At 49.1% G+C, this 18168-nt stretch overlaps 6 protein-coding genes across 6 annotated transcripts; 2 read left to right on the top strand and 4 right to left on the bottom strand.

Annotated features, from left to right (window-relative positions):
• Window positions 1–42: 42 nt before the first annotated feature.
• On the top strand, window positions 43–1942 carry P174DRAFT_457222 (putative MFS aflatoxin efflux pump; the record flags this gene model as incomplete). Its single annotated transcript, XM_024829527.1, has 5 exons — window positions 43–276; window positions 330–619; window positions 687–969; window positions 1031–1211; window positions 1260–1942. The coding sequence occupies 5 exons, from the start codon at window positions 43–45 to the stop codon at window positions 1940–1942; spliced, it is 1671 nt and encodes a 556-aa protein (XP_024685028.1).
• A 3344-nt stretch (window positions 1943–5286) lies between these two features.
• On the top strand, window positions 5287–7572 carry P174DRAFT_417472 (putative C6 transcription factor; the record flags this gene model as incomplete). The annotated part of the gene is made up of 4 exons (XM_024824604.1): window positions 5287–5684; window positions 5733–5760; window positions 5812–6324; window positions 6370–7572. The coding sequence occupies 4 exons, from the start codon at window positions 5287–5289 to the stop codon at window positions 7570–7572; spliced, it is 2142 nt and encodes a 713-aa protein (XP_024685029.1).
• Window positions 7573–8108: 536 nt separating this feature from the next.
• Window positions 8109–9125, bottom strand: P174DRAFT_457225 (uncharacterized protein; the record flags this gene model as incomplete). The annotated part of the gene is made up of 1 exon (XM_024829528.1): window positions 8109–9125. The coding sequence occupies one exon, from the start codon at window positions 9123–9125 to the stop codon at window positions 8109–8111; it is 1017 nt and encodes a 338-aa protein (XP_024685030.1).
• Window positions 9126–10955: 1830 nt separating this feature from the next.
• Window positions 10956–12078, bottom strand: P174DRAFT_448213 (uncharacterized protein). Its single transcript, XM_024828744.1, has one exon. It carries the CDS (start codon window positions 12027–12029, stop codon window positions 11076–11078), a length of 954 nt encoding a protein of 317 aa, XP_024685031.1. The 5' UTR covers window positions 12030–12078; the 3' UTR covers window positions 10956–11075.
• Window positions 12079–12784: 706 nt separating this feature from the next.
• Window positions 12785–13033, bottom strand: P174DRAFT_383695 (uncharacterized protein; the record flags this gene model as incomplete). Its single annotated transcript, XM_024823178.1, has 1 exon — window positions 12785–13033. The coding sequence occupies one exon, from the start codon at window positions 13031–13033 to the stop codon at window positions 12785–12787; it is 249 nt and encodes an 82-aa protein (XP_024685032.1).
• A 1590-nt stretch (window positions 13034–14623) lies between these two features.
• On the bottom strand, window positions 14624–16945 carry P174DRAFT_457226 (aldo/keto reductase family protein; the record flags this gene model as incomplete). Its single annotated transcript, XM_024829529.1, has 4 exons — window positions 14624–14929; window positions 14980–15040; window positions 15093–15577; window positions 16205–16945. 4 exons carry the CDS (start codon window positions 16943–16945, stop codon window positions 14624–14626), a joined length of 1593 nt encoding a protein of 530 aa, XP_024685033.1.
• Window positions 16946–18168: the final 1223 nt, after the last annotated feature.

Below are 18168 nucleotides of genomic sequence, written 5' to 3' on the forward strand. Positions count from 1 at the left end.
GTATAGATCTCGCCTGCGAGCCGAAACTTACCTTGCACGGTCATGCCGATATCCGAAAGCTCGGTGTCTCCTCACAAGGAGGAACCTACTGCAAATCTATCACATATGAAAACCGCTCAGCGCAGTGAGACCTGCGACGATGGGGAAAACAAGCGTGCCGCGAGCGACCAGGACGACACGTATCAGGAACAGTCGACCACCAAGGTCGTACTTCTTCTTGTGTCGATCATGATGACTATGTTTCTGGTTGCTCTAGATCGAACGATCATCTCGACGGTATAGCGAGCCACAAACATAACGGACAGGATATTAAGCTGACTAAAAGCAAGGCAATCCCCCAAATAACGAATGAATTCGACTCTCTGTCCGACGTCGGCTGGTACGGAAGCGCATATCTGCTGACCTGCTGTGCATTCCAATTGCTATTCGGAAAGATCTACACCTTCTACCCCGTGAAAGCAGTTATGCTGGGTAGCATCCTCCTGTTCGAAGTTGGCTCTGTCGTTTGTGGAGCTGCGCCCAACTCCACGGCTTTTATCGTTGGACGAGCTCTCGCTGGTGTTGCTGCCGCAGGAATCTTTGCTGGATCGGTGAGTAGCCTTTTTCTTTTACAGTGCAAGTGCTGACAGCCTAGGTTGTATGCATTGTCTATGCTGTTCCTCTCGAGAAGCGTCCCAAAATCCAAGGACTTTTCGGGCCGTCTTCGGTCTGGCCTCGATTGTAGGCCCGCTGGTCGGTGGTGCATTTACCTCGCACGTAACGTGGAGATGGTGCTTTTATATCAATCTCCCGTTTGGTGGCCTGGCAATGGCTGCTATTCCATTTTGTCTCAAGGTGCCTGACAGAAACACGACCAACGTTTCATGGATGGAGAAGCTGAAGCAGCTTGATATCCTTGGATTGTGTTGCTTAGTCCCTGGCGTAGTCTGTCTGGTGCTAGCACTACAGTGGGGTGGGCAGAAATATGATGTGAGAAACTTTTTTTTTCAAAAGAAGAGCAGGTTTGACCTGTGTACTGACAGATTAACAGTGGAATAATTCTCGCATCATTGTGCTACTGACCCTCATGGGCGTCTTGCTACTTGGTTTCGTTGCTGTTCAGATACTTCTGACAAGGACGGCGACTATTCCTCTGCGCATCTTCAGACGGCGCAGCATCTTCGCCGGAGTTTGGGCGACCATCAGTATAGGTGCATCGCAGTACATATTCAGTAGGAAGAAACAGAACCCCAAGGTGTACCTAGACTAACATCGACTAGTCTACTTCCTCCCAATCTGGTTCCAGTCCATCAAAGGCGTCTCGGCCGTGGACTCGGGTCTCAGACTTCTTCCTCTGATGCTCTCAATGGTCGTCGCGTCCGTTCTCACTGGCATCACCACCCAAAAAATCGGATACTACACCCCCTTTGCAATCATCGGATCCTGCATTATGGCGATTGGTGCCGGGCTCCTCACGACGCTGCAAATCCACACCGACCACGGCAAATGGATAGGCTATCAGATTCTCTATGGCTTCGGCATGGGGATGTGCTTCCAGCAACCCAACCTCGCGGCGCAGACCGTCCTGCCAAGGAAAGATGTGCCTGTCGGAATTGCGGTTATGTTCTTCAGCCAGTTGCTTGGTGCTGCGGCGTTTGTCCCTGTAGGCGAGAACGTGCTTGCTAACCAGCTTATGATGAGGCTGTCTGGGGTCCCCGGAATTGACTCGGATATTGTTACGTCGGGCGGTGCGACATCGCTATTGAGTTTGGTTCCTCTGGATCTCCGGGGGACGGTATTGACGGCTTATAATGAAGCGCTGCGGAAGGTGTTCCAGATCGGGTTGATTGTGGCTTGTTTGGCCATTCTGGGGAATGCCTCGCTTGAGTGGGTGAGTATACTCAAGAAGTCGGAGGCTAGTCCTGGTGTTGAGAATGGCGATGCCCCCAAAGACGAGCAGTAGTACTGCCTAATGCCTTTCTCGAGATGTTCTAAGAATCTCCATTCCTTTGGTCGCTGGTGCCTTGGTTATAATGTCAACTATGAATAGAATTCGAGTATGTACAGCACACATTTTAGTGAATAAGGTCTCTTTCGTCCTCTATCTTTGCGTATCTTGACTATGTTACAACATCAATCCTGTCACTGTATAGGCCACGGCTCAAATAGAACATACGAACTTGAGCAACCCTGGATAGCCCTGAATATACTAGCACGCTCAATCAAGCACTACGGTGATGATGATGAGCAACGGCACAACCGGACACCGGTGCACAGCTTTTCTTCCCCCTTCCTCGCCAGGAGAATGATGGTAGCGTAGCGATAAACCTCGAAACTGGGTTCTTTTGGGCATGTTTTAAAATTCGAATCACTCCGTCTTGCCTCCTTTTAACTGCCCAGCACAGCGCACATGAGCCCCGGTTGTCCAGTGCCTTGGGGTCAACTCCTTCTCTCACAAGCAGCCGGACTGTGGACTTACGTCCGTTCCAAGCTGCTATATGCAATGCGTTGCGTCCATAATTATCCACCACTGAAATATCTGCCCCAGCCTTCAGGAGCAGTCGCAGACATTTATTTGCCCCGGCAATCGCAGCAACCAATACTGCGCTGTAGCCGTGGTTATCTTGCGCATTGATATCAACACCACGGTCAAGTAACAGTCGCACAATATCAGCGTGATTACCGAGGGTCGCGCGCTGCAGTACAGTCTCCCCATCCACTGAACGAATGTCTGCATCTGCTCCGTAGCAAATAAGCGCCATGAAAGCGTCTGTTCGACCAAGGCAAGCTTCATAAAAAAGGGGAGTCAGCCCTCTTGGCATCTCTCGGGGATTAAGGTCCACACCATCTCTTCTAAGTAGCTTCTGGAGGATAATTGTGTCCCGTCCAACTGCCTCATGCAAGGGTGTTCGTCCATTGTAATCCGCCGCGGACGGGTCTGCACCGTGGTCCAGGAGCAACTGGACAATCCCAGCTTGTTCAGCCTCGCAGGCAAGATGCAGGGCGGTTCTTGCGCTATTGTCCTGGGCTGATATATCCGCACTCGCATCAATCAGTGCTTTTACCATCCGTTCATCACCCTTCCTGACCGCTTGATGGAGAGGCGTCCGTCCTTCGCAGTTGGGGATGGAGTTCTCCGGGACCCATTGTGCAAAGCGTTCGATCAGGTGTTCAAGCCCATGTTCCACAATGTGATACAAGAGGTTGTGCCCATTCTCGTCTTTGGCCTGTAGATGCCGAGAGTGGAGAAGGGGCCCCAGGTGGGGAATGCCCAGAATCAAATTTATGAGATCCGAAGATCCTAAATAGTCCGCAACCCTCAGAATCAGCTCCAAGGGAAAGTTGTGAGGCCTATGGGCCGCCATGATTGTCATCAAAGCAACATACCAGATGGAAGTGGTGCCTTTGAATCCAGACAGCAAGGAGGAATGCAAGAGTCATGTGACGGCGCGCGGGGCAACGTGCCAGCTGGGCAACGGGGCAACTGGGCAACTGGGCAACGGCGGCGCAGGGGTCGTCCAACAATTCTCCAACAACTATCGAACAAGTCTCGGTGGATCTGCGGAATAAGCGCATGGGCGCCCATCCTTTGCTGGCAAGAGGACTTCTGGAAGACATGAGCGACATGAGCGTCATCTGAGGTGCCCATGGTACATCCCCTCCAATAAGTGCCTCTTTTGGCACTTAATCAACATATCAGCAAAGCCCGACACGTCAGTGTTGGCTGTGCTCATCTCGTCAAGTAATCAGGTTGGTTCAGATTCAATAACCATTCAATATTGCCATAGCGCTGCCATTCCTTACCTTTCTCAGTACAAGCCCTCTGGCGGCTATGAGTATCTGCTAACCTATTCCAATTCCTGGAGATCGTTTGTTTACTGGTCAGATAAAAGGACCGTCGCGCCCCCTCTCTTTAATTGTTCTAGTACCAAAATTCGTCTTGTATCTGGTAATTATGGAGTGGACGGCCTAACCAAATGTCCTACCAGCTGAGCTCCTTGTCCTTTGGCCTGCTGAAGGGTCCCGGTATTTCTGCTACACCCTGAGACCTACAAGGAGGCGAGCTTCAAATCATTCTGTTCAGATGAGATTGTTATTTCAATCGGTGCATTGAAGGGATTCACGCAGCCCAGAATTCCCCCGGGAAGCCATAACACCTAGGAATGCAGCGAGGACAAGTAGCGACAACCACTCGAGAAAATGTATGTGGACGTGACTGTCTACGATTATCCAACGATGGAAAGAAGTTAAGTGAACAGAAACATCAAATACGAGCAAGTCTAGGCACATTATATGGGCGCAAAAGCTTTATTTAACCAATTAACGTATGTAAGATGCTGCAGCTAATGATTGGGAGTTAACCCTATACAGAGATTGAAACCTTTCGTATTCATTAATGTTCCCACACTCAGCATCCCATGTGAGGTGCGCTGCCTGGAAATTTCTAGTCCGTCAATTAGCAACAGATTTTGAGTATCGGGCGAGATCCGAGCCCATTGAGACGCTGGATTATACCAAGGTCGCTCGGAATCCTCGCCTTTAAGCCAAGAGATGCTTGGTTGTAAATCTACGACGCTTGAATAGTCAATTAGGCAGTTATTAAGCATTGAATAACAGAGCAAGAAACCATTTCATACGGGATTTCTTCAGAGACATAATAGGCTACCATGTGTTTGGGAAACCTATCCAACAGAACCGGCTCTGCTTAGAGGTGGAAAATATTTCCAAGCATTAAAGAACCCCTTGTAGGTGAAGCCCTAGTAGCTAGCTTCTTGAGCGTGTATATTGCAAGAAGACCGCAGCTCATAGACCTTCCTACTGTATTTTCCTACCAGCAATTTGTATTGATATTCGTGTTCTCTTCCCTTCTTTCTCTCGTTTGCCCCTGGACTTAGAATCTGATGGAGTCGGACTTAGGGCTTTTCAAGAATAGTTGACAGTCCCCAACATATATTCTCTAGTGTCTGCCTACGGCGTATCTCAACGCACAGCACAGATAAAAGTGCTAAGATTTATCTAACAGTACTGAATATCAAATTGTCAATAGAGAACATCTTCTCATAAACATAATTTCAGCCAAATTCCTTCTTATAACCGGCTTATAGTGTATTGCACACCACCGGATCACGTGAAAGAAAGACCGTCGGGCCTCGGGCTTTACTAACTCCCGACGTCCTACTCACCTTTCATCCTTGCATGAAGAGGAAATCCCAACTTGTCCATCTACGCACTGCTTGAAGATCGGCATCTTTATCTCCATTGGCAGGTCCTAGGCCTGTGGACACTCGTATTATTCTTCTATTCGAAATGTCCACACCAGAGCATAGCTCACCGAGGTCGTCCTTGGGAGCGACGAACAGGCCTACACGGGTGCTGGCCTGCGTCCTGTGTCAACAGCGCAAGGTCAGATGTGACCGAAGATTTCCCTGTGCCAATTGTATGCGAGCTCAAGTGCAGTGTGTGCCTGCAACAGAAGTCCGGCGACGGCGGAGGTTTCCTGAGAGGGAGTTGCTGGAACGCGTCCAGAGATACGAAGATCTTCTGCGCCAGAATAATATACAATTTCAGCCCTTGCACAACTCTGGTGTGGGACCGGCCTCTTCCAGCAGAGAATATAGGTATTTTGATACAGATAACAATGAGAAATTGGAGCGAGATTCACAGAAAGAGGAGACCCCGGGATCAGAGACAAAATATGAGGCCAAGTCAGCTTTCCATCGTAGTCTTCATTGTCTGTGGCTAACTTCCTATAGGAACTTCTGGCGGGTTATGAATCAAATGGTGCGAATACCCTGGATCTGATCCCGAAAGCAGCACTGACGTAGATGATAGTCTGTTGATCCCGAAGAGGATGATACTAATGAGAGCGACAAGAGTAACGAGCATGATAAATCTCGCTTCGGTGCCCGTGAGGCCGTCTTCAGAAAGGCTTGGGAAGAGCATTACGATGGTGGCAGTCAGACCCTTCTGTTTGGTGCACGCAAGTTTGATGTTAAAGTGTCAACGTTGCACCCAAATCAGGTCGAGATCTTCCGACTCTGGCAGATATATCTGGACAATGTCAATCCGCTGCTCAAGGTCACACATACTCCTACTTTGCAAGCACGGATCATTGATGCGGCTGCGGACGTGGGTAATATAACACCGACTTTGGAAGCGCTCATGTTCAGTATCTATTGCCTCGCCATTCTCAGTCTGTCAGAAGACGAGTGCCGGACCCTGTTTGGATCGTCAAGGGACGATCTCCTGAAAGGCTACCAATTTGCCTGTCAGCAAGCCCTCCTGAACTGCGAGGTGCTACGTACCAGTGACCGTGACTGCTTGACGGCCTTGTACCTTTACCTGGTAAGCACATCGACACTGAACGAGGCAAACCACTGACGCTCCCAGATCTCGGTTAGACATGAAACAGATCCTCGCTCCCTGTCGCCAATCCTGAGCGTCGCCATCCGTATCGCACTACGCATGGGTATCCATTCCGAGCCCAGCTATAGCAGATGTACTGTTCTAGAAGGTGAAATGCGCCGCAGACTGTGGTGGTCGCTCGTCCTGTTTGACAATCGGATTTGCGAGATGGCTGACCACAAGGCCACGAATCTGCTTCCCACCTGGGACTGTAAGATTCCTCTCAACGTGAATGATTTTGACCTACAACCAGAGATGAAGACCGGGCCGGCCACGCACGGCAATCCATCTGAGGCACTGTTCGCCGTCGTGCGCAGCGAGCTAGGTAACTTCGTGCGCCGCAGCTCGTTTCATCTAGACTTTACAAACCCTGCATTGAAGATCGTGGCCAAGGAAAATCCTCTTCCTGCGGCCGGTAGTCTGCCCGCTTTCGAAAGGATGATTGAAGAGAAGTATTTTGCCTCCTGCAACCCAGAGAACCCTCTTCATTTTATGACCATCTGGACAACACGGGGTCACCTGGCGAAGAATCGTCTGCTAGATCATTATGCCAGGTTTTCATCCGTACCGCAGACAGAGACACAGCGCGACACGGTGGTCTCCCACGCATTGCGCATGCTCGAATGCGATACCAAGCTGATGAACTCGCCTCTAACAAAAGGCTACCAGTGGTTCCTTCTTCTCCACTTTCCATTCCCCGCGTACTTTCACATCGCTCAAGACCTGAAAAGGCGACCTACGGCAGGACATGCAGAAAGAAGTTGGACAGTCTTGAACGATAACTACGCCGCTCGCTTTGGAGCCATGAAGAAAATGAACCCATTTTTTGAGTACCTTGCACGGATCCTTCTACAGGCTTGGGAGGCATGGGAGGCGGCACCCGGAGACCTTGACAAGCCGCTGGAGCCACCACACATTGTGTCTGACCTGAGATCCAAAATGGGCCAGGGACCAAGCAGACTGGCAGGGAATACTGAGCACTCTACTAGTGCATCGACGGCGAATATGAACGACAGTTCTATGACCACCTTCATAGACATTGGTGGTTATGGTGTCCCGTACGGGCTGGAAGAACCAGGCTTTTTCAGCACGGGCTATCCGAGCGCACATCCTACCATGGATCTTGAGTTGGACCAGCCCGTTTGGGCCACCGTCGACTGGTATTCGTTGCAAGGGCGAGGCTGGTAAGGTGGATAAGCTTCTATGTCTGCCATACCCCACAGCAGTGATCAATCCCACTTTCGATTCTCCAATAGCTGGTGTTAGATTTAAGTCACTGGTTGGCATTGACAGCACCGGTTCTGGTCTTGAGGAATGCAACCCCATCACGGCATGCGGAGCACTCCAAGGGACCAACTAACTGCCTTGTGTCGCAATCTGGACGCAAGGTGGCGGACATCCTCACAGACCTTTCAGTATTTGCTCCGCACAGGCATCATCGGTTTCCGGTCCCTTCGCGGCTTGCATATAGCCAGTTTCAACTTGACCAGGATGAGACGAGTGATGGCAGCGGTGACACAGTCCAGTGGTACTCATTTATCGCAGTATGTCGGGTACTGTTTCTCTATGTGCCAATTGAACTGGGTAGCAGTTGCTGCTACAGAATTATCCGCGGCCTGATATGGACATCCTGGACCGACAGGTTTTGCTAGCAGAATCACATTCTACTACATCCAGCTGCTCCCATCCACCCCTTCTAGACAGAACGTAGCAATGGGGTATAATTAAGACTCCTCATCCTCAGCAACATTAAGATCATCTTTGAGATTGATCGGACCCGCAAACCCTCTCCAAGTCCTCCCCATCAGATGCCGCAGACACAGCAGGTCCCCATCATCCGGGTAATACAGCCACGTCGCCCACTTGGCCCACTGCCCTTCCTTCATCTGCGCCCTCGCCCGCTGCCCGATCTTATCCTCGATGAACTCCCCGCGGCGCATCGCCAGCCGCGTCGGGAACACCCGGGCCAGATAATGCGCCGTAGAGGCAACATGCGGTTTATCGAACCAGAAAAACAGCGGCGTAAGAGAAATCTTCTGCCCTGGCTGCGACTGGACCACAAAATCCCGCTTTAAGGAGCTGGTAAGTTCCCGCAGTCCAGGGTGGTCCGTGACATGCGGCGAGACCGCATACCGCTTCATCCGCACCGACGGGAAAGAGACATACTTGACAGGCATGGCGTCATCGCCTTCGCCATCACCCTCACTTCCCTGCATGATTTCCAGCAGAGGTTCAAGGGGAATATCCGCCACAAGCGCCCAGTCATGCTGCTGGACCCAGACGTACGGCGTCTCGACCACCCTCAGGGCCGAGCGAACAGCCAGACCAAACCCCAGCCGGGCGAGAGGCTCGATAAATGTGATTTTGCGGCTGCCGGTCTGGCTAATGAGCAGCTCGACGCGGCCATCGAAGCCGAATTCGGCTTCGGCGCGTGATTCGCTCACGGCTTGGTCTTGGCCGTCCTGCTCATGACGATATGTCTGCAGAATGAGCTCCTTGATGTTGCGCTTGTACAGTTCGTAGTTCTCAGCTAGTTCTGGGCTGGCATGGCCTTTTTTGAGACGCGGCTGGGAGGTGATGCGCTCAAAGGTGTCGAAGACGACGACCACGCGGGCGTCGGTCAGACCAGCGCAGTGCTGCTGGAAGGACTGTAAGACTGATGCGATGAGATCTGTGGCGGGGTTTGATGGGGCTGGTGAGGTTGTGATGATCACCGTCAGCCGATCCGATATAGAGGGCATCGGGCTGAAGGTGGAGAGATGATAATATCGTGGTGGAGGAGAGAATTTTTGAGGCAGAAGTGGCCGTCTTGGCGTCTTGGCGGATATTCGACTCCAGTTGACAGTGGGCAGGCACAAATTAGAGGGGATGATGATGAGAACAGTCAGTTTAGATAGATCCGATATAAGTTTCATTGTTGTCTAGTAGGGATACACTTCTATTAGTGGTGTTGCCTATTTCAGTTTACCATACACTAAGCGGTGTACAAATATATATTGTGAATCAAAGATATATAAAGCTGCGCCACTATCTTCATCTGACTCATTGCTTATATTATTCACTGTTATTTGATATATATGTCACTAGTACATAATTAGATGCCCCTTAAAGAGTTCTGGGATTTGACTGTTCATAACATAACCAGCAGAAGTACTTTCCCAACACTTATAAGGCGGACTTAGGGTCCTGTTGATCATGAGCTTCAGGGCGGACCCGCTCTTCTAACATTGGAGAGCTTGGCTTGTGCTTGGCGTTTGGTGGACTTGGTTATCGAGAAAGGCAGCTGACATCGCTTTGTCGATCTGGCTGTTTGGAGAATCGAGCAGAACATTCCCAGTGGAAAGGCCTGACCGGCTGAACTACCACAAGACGAACACTCGGCTGAGTTAAACACATTAGAGGGAAGGTCTCGCGATGAGGAATCTATTACAGTGGGAATATAGTGGATGCAGAGGAAAGACCAGTAAACCTCCAAAGATACTTGGCAGTTCTGTGGCCTACGCGGAAGACCCCATGGGCTCCAAGTGTGACCAGAATACAACGTAATTATGGCCCCCAAAGATAGTGCCTACCCTGATTCGGGATGAAACACGACCCTACCGTCTCTGAGGTTGAAGTTTTGCAATCCGATTCGTCTCAGTAAGGATTAATCACAGTTTCAACCAACAGTCAGTCAATTGAAGTCAATGTATTTGTCAGTGTGTAGGAATAGTTCATACAGTATAGCTACGATTGCTTTGGCACACAGTTCTTTGTCCTTCTGGGGAGCTACTGTACACTTTGTGTCTGGGGAGAACCGTCACCCCAGTGACACAGTATTTGCCTGTAGTCGAGTCCGATTCAGTCGCATAGCAACCGGTTTTGACACTAGAGCTGGTGTGCTGCAAGACGAAACATTGATAGCACTTGTCTGGTCTCCTGTGGCGTCATCGGCTACGCTGTTTGCTGTTGCGACAATGAAGTCGGAAGCTGCATAGCTCTCATACTGCGGGCGAGACTGCACAAAGTACTCTCCGTCCGGGTCCAGCAGACTTTCTGGTTTTTAGGGAGCGGGATCAAGAATGCCATGAGTAAATGTTCCACTGCCGTCCAGGGACGTGTATCTTCTTCCATAGGCCCAAGGAGTGATATATAATTCTCCAGGTGGTCCTTCAAAGATAGTCTCAGCACCCGAGATCCAGACCAAGCTTGCTGGGTTCTGAATGTACAGATTGTCCAGAAGAATCGGGATCAAGCCCACCACTGCGCAGGGTAATTGGATACGGGACTGAGTCAAAAGTGGAATCTATGCCCATTGGGATTATCTTAGTGAAATGATCGTGCTTGGTTATATGTATATACATATCACCACCACTTTACCAACCCATGACAGAAATGATTATTCCCTTCTACCTCAGCGACCACTAGATATTCTGAATTAGTATTTCACATCTAGATAGACTAGATACTAGACTATCTAGTGATATTAATATTTCTAGATAAATCCCAGAAATTAGTGATTACTAAGCAAAATGGTCTTTGGGTGGCTTTCATGAATCCTGGAAATAAGCCTATGTTACTAGATTTACGATCTTTATTTTCCCTAAACAAAAACACATATACAGGACCTTAGTAAGAACGATAATGTTCTATATATAATAGCCCAACGATAATATTTGAATTACTGCTGCTTACCTACAGTTAGACTCTGGCTAAGTCATGGCCTTGAACGACCTTGCTAGCTGATCTTCAAGGTCCATAAGTCTCTCAAGAACCAGGCTAACCTCCTTCCAATTTCCGTGTGCAGCCGGGTATTGTGCCTTACCAGCCAGCAATGCCTGTTGTTCCATGATTTCAGCAGCATCCATCAGGCCAGCCTCAGCTAGGAAGTCCCTCGCATCTAGGTAACGCCTTGCCGCGAGTGGCAAAGTGAATTCAGCAAGGTCATCCACGACACTCGGCAACCCATTTTTCACGGCATCCAGAGTTAACCGCAGCGCTGAGACCCCGCCTGATGAACTAGGAAACATGGCATTGCTTTTAATTTGGTCCTGAAGTATGCCAATCGTGCGCTCAATCATGTCTGGCCGGGAAACGTCCTCAACGTGACGGAAGTGAGAGCGAAACACAAATGGCTGGTTGATATACTCTATGTCTTCACCACGCCACGCCTTAATAAATTCTTCTTGCGGTAGGAGCACGGCTGGATAGCCCGCCGGATCGTGTAGCAGAACCATTCCCTTGTCATCGTCCACGCCCAAGACCACAACGAAGTGGTCGGCTCCACTAAGCGCGGTATGGTTCGGATTGTAAGAGAGGTAGCCCATATTGAGAGGGCCAGCTAGAACAGGCCCATGGATGACTGCCTCACGCAGTGCACATAGGGCTGAAGCAGCATCACCACCGCGGTGGTTATTGCATGTCCAGCCCATCGTCTTAAGGGCCAGATTGATGCCGTCATCCGGATTCGTGTATGGGTTATTGAAAAAGGAAACCGGGCCAGTGTCAAGGCAAATGAAGTGTTTGCCAAAGGGCATCGTTGTGAGACACTCAATGAAGCCTGATGAAGGTAGCGATTGCGGATCGTAGCCCGAGGCTAGGAGGACCATGTACAGACTGTGGGCATAGCAGTAAGGGCCACTGCCAGTATAAGAGAACATGATCATAGCAATGTGCTTGTTACACTAGGTTTCAAAATGGATGCACTGGCAATATAAAGGAAGTTACAATCTAGATTAGCTACATTTCAGCTGTTTAAGTATGCCGTGAGGAGAATTAGGCAACAATTTCTTGACCTTGTCAAAGAAGAGCTCTATTGGTTACAAATTTCCCTCTTGTAGATGTCCAATGACAAAGGTTATAATCCAACTAATCTAGCCTTGGAGTTCATGCATGTTTGTTCCGGATTAGTCAAAGCTGGTCTACAATGATTTAGGCTTTAACCCGGATTTTCCTGTTGTCCAGCCTAATAATAACTGCTCGGATCAAAAGAGCATAGGAACCGGCACAGCGACCACTCCATCTTCGTCTTGATTGTAGAGATGGCGGGGTCGCGTCCTATAGACTAAGCTGAAGCTCAGTTATTACCCTTACAGAATATGAAGGAGCATATCAAAACTTCTGCATGTGTGAACAAAAGGCAGCAACTTTGAGAACCACCAGGTCACCATGAAGAAATGCACCATAACCCTCAGAAATTATCATTAGTGGATTACTGAACTAATCAGGAGTGGCTGTATGAGCAATCATAAATGCCTTAGTTGCAAGATAATATTAAAACTGCAACTTAATACACAGAACCGCCATACAGCAGCCCCTTGCGAGAGATAGAAAACCATTCCTTCTTCATTCCATTCAAAGTCCAAGCCAATAGAACTGATTGTATTGTAAATTCGTAGCCTCAAGGTGTCAGACAAGTTAATCAATGCCCAGAGGTCGATCGGTTCCGAGAGCCCGTGTTCCCAATATGCCGTTCATGTGGCCCTCCTGGAGCATCAACACGACGTCCTGCAGCGATATTGCCTTCGTCTGATGCTTGATGCAAGTCCTCTTCTTCCTGCTGCTTCGAGTGGATGGCATTCTCATAGTCATCAATTGGCTCATCATCGCGGGTCGTGCCGTGCACTTTCTTAGGTTGAAGAGGAGGGGACGCAACTGGCTTTGAAGGCATTATATTAAACTGGAGAATAAACAATGAGTAGACTTTATTAAGTGATAGTTTAGTACAGGTAGTTTAGTACAGTGAATACTAGCTCTTGGATCTAAGGAGGCAGTTACTTTATATATTATTCTTATATGCTACTTCGCGGAATGATCCTAGCATGACGTGCTCTTTTCCCTGAACAACTAGTCATCTAATATTGTAAGCTTATAATAGCAATGGCATGCTTTAGGAAGGGCAGCAATAGAGCAAGAATTCCCATCATCCATTGTGGCAAGCCAAGAAGGTTTCCAGATCACCAATCAACAATGCCAATTTGTCTCCACGAACCAGGTATGGGCCACCCGTGACATGGACTTGTAAATGGCACATCCCGTCATACTTATGTCAATCAGGCATTCCATGATCAATTATCCTCACCACTCTGGAGATGGACCAGATTTTTCCATCAATGTTGAACACTTAATTAATACGTTCCTTTCAATAGCTAGGCAATAACAACTCGGCCGGACGGACCTATTGATAGAGAGACCATTGGTGAAACATATTGGCCGAGGAGACGAAGAAGCAAGCATACTCCGGTATTGGCGGGCTTGACGAAGCTTGATCAGAGTAACTGTATCTGATTTTACCCCCCTTTCGGCTAAGAAACCTTCACGCACTTGTGGTAGTTGCACTAGATTAACGCGGAGGGACGAGGCTGGGACTAGTAGCAGTTACTTAGCAGTTCAGGTGTCCAGGCTCTTTCCTTCCTTGCCATGATACTTCAGAGTACATACAGGCGATAAAGGATACTGATAGATACTGTAAGCGGGCCATGCCAGGTTAATCACAATTCAAACCCACGTGCTGTTCGTAGAGATCTAGAAGAAATGGGATGCGAATCACTCTCCTAATGAGGGCGTTTAATTGCGAGTATACAGCCTTAAGAGTACGGGATTAGAAGGCTGCTGTATCCTTTTTCCTTGTTGATACATTGTCTCTGGCTATTCACACCACGCTAATTCTCGAAGAAGAACCATGGTCAAGTAAGTGCGCGATGCGACCTCCATCGAGGATGCATATAGAAAGGAATTTAAGCTTTAATCTTGGATAAAGAGCCTCTCCGTCTCAATCTGCGCATACGTCCCCTTCTCATACTTAGGCGCTTGACACGGCACGTCAACGGCAACGGATCACGGTTTACGGGAGCTATTCCTCTCCTATTTTCCTGTTGGATTGAGCATTGAATAGGTGTTTGTGCCGCTTGGAACGATCTCCACCTTCAGTCTACAGCGAAAGTACTGCATCATTAGTCCTGCATGCTCAGCGAGACATGCATACTCCATGTAGACTCACTATCCTTGCCGTAAGCCCGGATTCTCATATGGGATCCATAAGGTTACCTGGTTGCCATATCTGACCGGCGCGTTGAAACAGCAATCCTGATTGTTTATAAATGCGGTCAAAAGTTGAGCTGAAGAGCTTGGAAATGCTCATAGGGATTGATTCTTTAACATAGACGCAACGCTAGTCATCGTAAAGCCAACTTTTAAGAGGATGAGGAATATATTGTGTGTGAGGGCAAGTCTCTCAGAAACAAAACGCTACCCGGTTACTCTAGAGATGGTATGGTGGTTCTGCGCCCTCAACCGTAGCGTAGATGGCTGTAATAGCCTCAGCGAGCTCGGCAGGGAGGGGTCCAGCCTCAAGTGCGTCAAGAGTCTTGTGGAGCTGCTCCATATTGGAAACCGCAAAGATCACCCCATCACCGTACTTTCCATCCAAGGCACTATGGAACGCAGTCCATCGCAGGGCAGCCGCATGTCCGCTGATACCATGTTTCTCAGCAACTTCTCGAACAACGGCGGAGGCCTGGAGGGCAGTTTGACTGTAAAGGGCAGTGTACAGCTTCCCGATAGGATTCTAGAATACTGTTAGGATTTATCCGGAGGTGAAATGCTTTGAGAACTTACATCGGTACTCCATCTTGCCGCGGTGTTAGCACCACCTGAGAAAAGGCCACCCGCTGCAGGACTAATGCAAATGTCAGTCTAAATCCAGAAACGGGCCCCATATCGGCGCGTACCTATAGGCGAAAAAGGCGATGTTATGTTTACGCAGCAGTGGAAATAGCTCCTTCTCGCCTCCTCTCACAATCGCGTTATAGTGTCCTTGATACACGTTGGGTTTGATGAATCCCTTTTCTTCGCAAATATCGACAAACTTCTTCACTTCCGCAGCAGAGTAGTTCGACAATCCGAATTTCTTGAACTTTCCTTGTTGGAAACCGTCGTTCATTGCTTTTGCTGTGTCTTCGAAGGGTGTTTGCCGATCAGGCGCATGTAGAAACATTGTCTCCACAGCGGAAGTCTTGAGGGCATCGAGCGATTGTCTAATGCTTAAATGAATTTTCGAAGGTTCGAGGTCCCCGGGACCCTGACCGCGGACTTTTGAATGGATGATGAAGCGAGAGGCAGCTCCAGCCAGGCCAAGGCGTTTCTCAGAGCCGTCATAATTACTCGCGGTGTCTATATGCCTATAGCCGCGATTGTGGAATGCATCCAATAGGGCCTGGACATCGTTCGCGTTATCGAAGTGTACAGTCCCGGGGTTCTCACTAGCATCGCCAACCTATCGCCACCTGATTAGAACTAAATAGTCGCAATTGAATGATGTACGTACTGTGTGAGTGCCGAGAATAATATTGACAGGCGTGCCGGAAGACATGCTGGATGGAAAGAGACGTTGAAAGATGTGAAAGTGCAGGGTGAATATAGAATAAGACACTGCGAAATGAGTCGTGCTTGGAGAGGCCTCTATAAATAGTCCGTCCCAACAGTTAGCACTGGATACATGCCAGTTAAATCCATTCCATGAGGGATTTAGCTGGGCTGGTTTTGGATCATGGCGCGGTTCTATGAGCTCGACATTGTTACTCCCGCAACTTTTCCGCAACTTTTGCGCAATTTGGCCGCATATTGCCCGCATATTATCCGCATGTTGTCCGCCATGACAACCACCTGGTATGGTCCCTCATCTGTATGCTCTAGGTAAATACACATCCTACAAGATATAAGATGGCAAATATTCAAAAAGGGAAGATTTCCGAATCGATTTTAGCGGGGGCTAAGCCCTTCCCGGCGTTCCCGCTGCTTTCGAGGTCTTATCTATCCAATATTGTATCTTGTCTGCGCCCACTATGAATGTCCAGTACAACTTTGCTAAATCGTCTAGCTCCTCGGCTGGATACTGTGACATCAAAGCTCCAGGCTGCACGGAATCCACTAGCAGTGGGGGTTTCAGACGGCATAGTTCAAACCAGTTCATTGCAGATTCAGCGTCCCACAAGCCACGGCGCGAAGTAAACATAACACTTCCAGTACAATCAAGCCATCCCTTAGTCGTGGTTTCGTATACGTTCATGACAGAGTCAATGATTAGACGCGAGCGCCGGACACTTTCGGTCAAAACCCATTGCCGCCACATCGCTGAACAGACATCATATTCCTTGTCGAACTCACTTGCCGTCCATTGAAGGGGAGAGTTGTCCCAGGGACAGTCTTTCCCACGATTTGATTTTACTGCCTCCCACATCTGGGTTATCCACTGTCGAAGAGTTGGGATATGTTTCTCAGCAGTTGCGCGCAGACGCACGGAGCCATCAAAAAGCGCTATGAACTCGTAGATAAATAGCGCCTGAACACGGCTCAGGTGGTCTAGAATACCATGTGCACGGCTGTCAGTGGGAGGACTCTGGCGGACAAGTACAGACAAGCGCTCCTCGACTATCTGCAGTATGGTCTCCTTCACCGCTGGGGTACAGCCAGCGTAGGCCGCAAGAGTTGTGAAGGCGTCCTGGACGCATGTAGGCATGCAGTTCTCATACAGTCGTCGATGAATGAAGCTATTATAGCCATTTCTAACCCACGATCGCAGCATTTCCTCTACGGCGCGGATGAAAGGTTCCAGCTGAATAGCAGTTTTGCAAGCTGGTTCTTCGTTGCTGTGCTGCATAGTCCAGGTCTCATCTCTGAGAAACCAGGGACGTTGCGTGCTCACGATGTCGGCCCTCGGAAGTGCAGCATCCTGAGCTTGTACACTAATCGCTGGTATCGACAATGGTGGGATAAATGGTACCAGCACATCTGACATGGAGAAGTTAAGATCTGCGGGCCCCGTTATAGCGCCCCAATCTTCGAAATCAGTAAGATAGCTCCGCAGTGCATCAGGGTCGGTTGGAAATTCTTCAGCCTGGTCGTCACACACAATAGGATTTCTTTGCCTTCTCTTTGGTTCCGGATATACGCACTCCACGTCCTTGTCCAAGCAGCGCTGGCACTCAGGTAGCTGCTTGTCACACCTGCGCTTTGAATTTGCGCAGGCAATGCAGGCTTTCTGCCGGTATCTTGCGGACATACGGCGGGAAGTGGAATTCTGGAACATCTCAGGGTTCGAACTGCCAGCGGATTTTTGCGACTTTGCAAGGTAGTCATATAACTCACCTCGTTCAAGCTGCTTATTAATACATATTCGGCAGTTTCACCACCATGTCCTACGCTAAGCAAGGAAAAAGGAAAGCAGATCGAGAATACGATACAACCAATCAATTTGGGGGCATACCAGCAGGGTGAGCCATGATACCGTCCTTGGGATCCGATTAGTCAACCCCAAATTCTAGTTAGGAAGCTCTGTAAATCCTTAACTGCGAAGGGTTTAAGTAGATGGTTGACGCCACGGGCGCCAGTAAAAAAAGGACTACAGTAACTGAATCACCTTGGCTGGATCCTGTGTAGGTACCCTTTTGTAGCCAAATCACCTGGACTAGATACCTCTTGCAGCCGCATCAATGGTCTGCCTCTCAACTGTACCGTTGCCTACCAGGCCTTACTGCGGTTTAAGTCGCTCTCTGGGTATCAAGCAGCGATGTCAACTAATGCGCCCGAATGTCGTATACCGAAATATTGTGGGGCGCATTCGGGTTGAAGTCGCAACCCATTTAGAGCCTCTTCACACTGGCATAGAGATGGCCACTGATGGCATTGGTGATATCTGTGTAGTGATTGTGAACACCCTGCTACCGAAGTATAAGGCTATAGGGGGTAGCTGTGGGAATTCAAGATTAAGTTAAGGCCTTAGGGGCTACAACGGACTATAATGCGCTT

This window comes from Aspergillus novofumigatus (assembly GCF_002847465.1).
Source record: "Aspergillus novofumigatus IBT 16806 chromosome Unknown P174scaffold_2, whole genome shotgun sequence".
NCBI lineage: Eukaryota > Fungi > Ascomycota > Eurotiomycetes > Eurotiales > Aspergillaceae > Aspergillus > Aspergillus novofumigatus.

Excerpts from the sequence above, each read along its gene's own strand:
- P174DRAFT_448213 (XM_024828744.1), bottom strand. The coding sequence starts at position 12,029 with ATGATCATGTTCTCTTATACTGGCAGTGGCCCTTACTGCTATGCCCAC.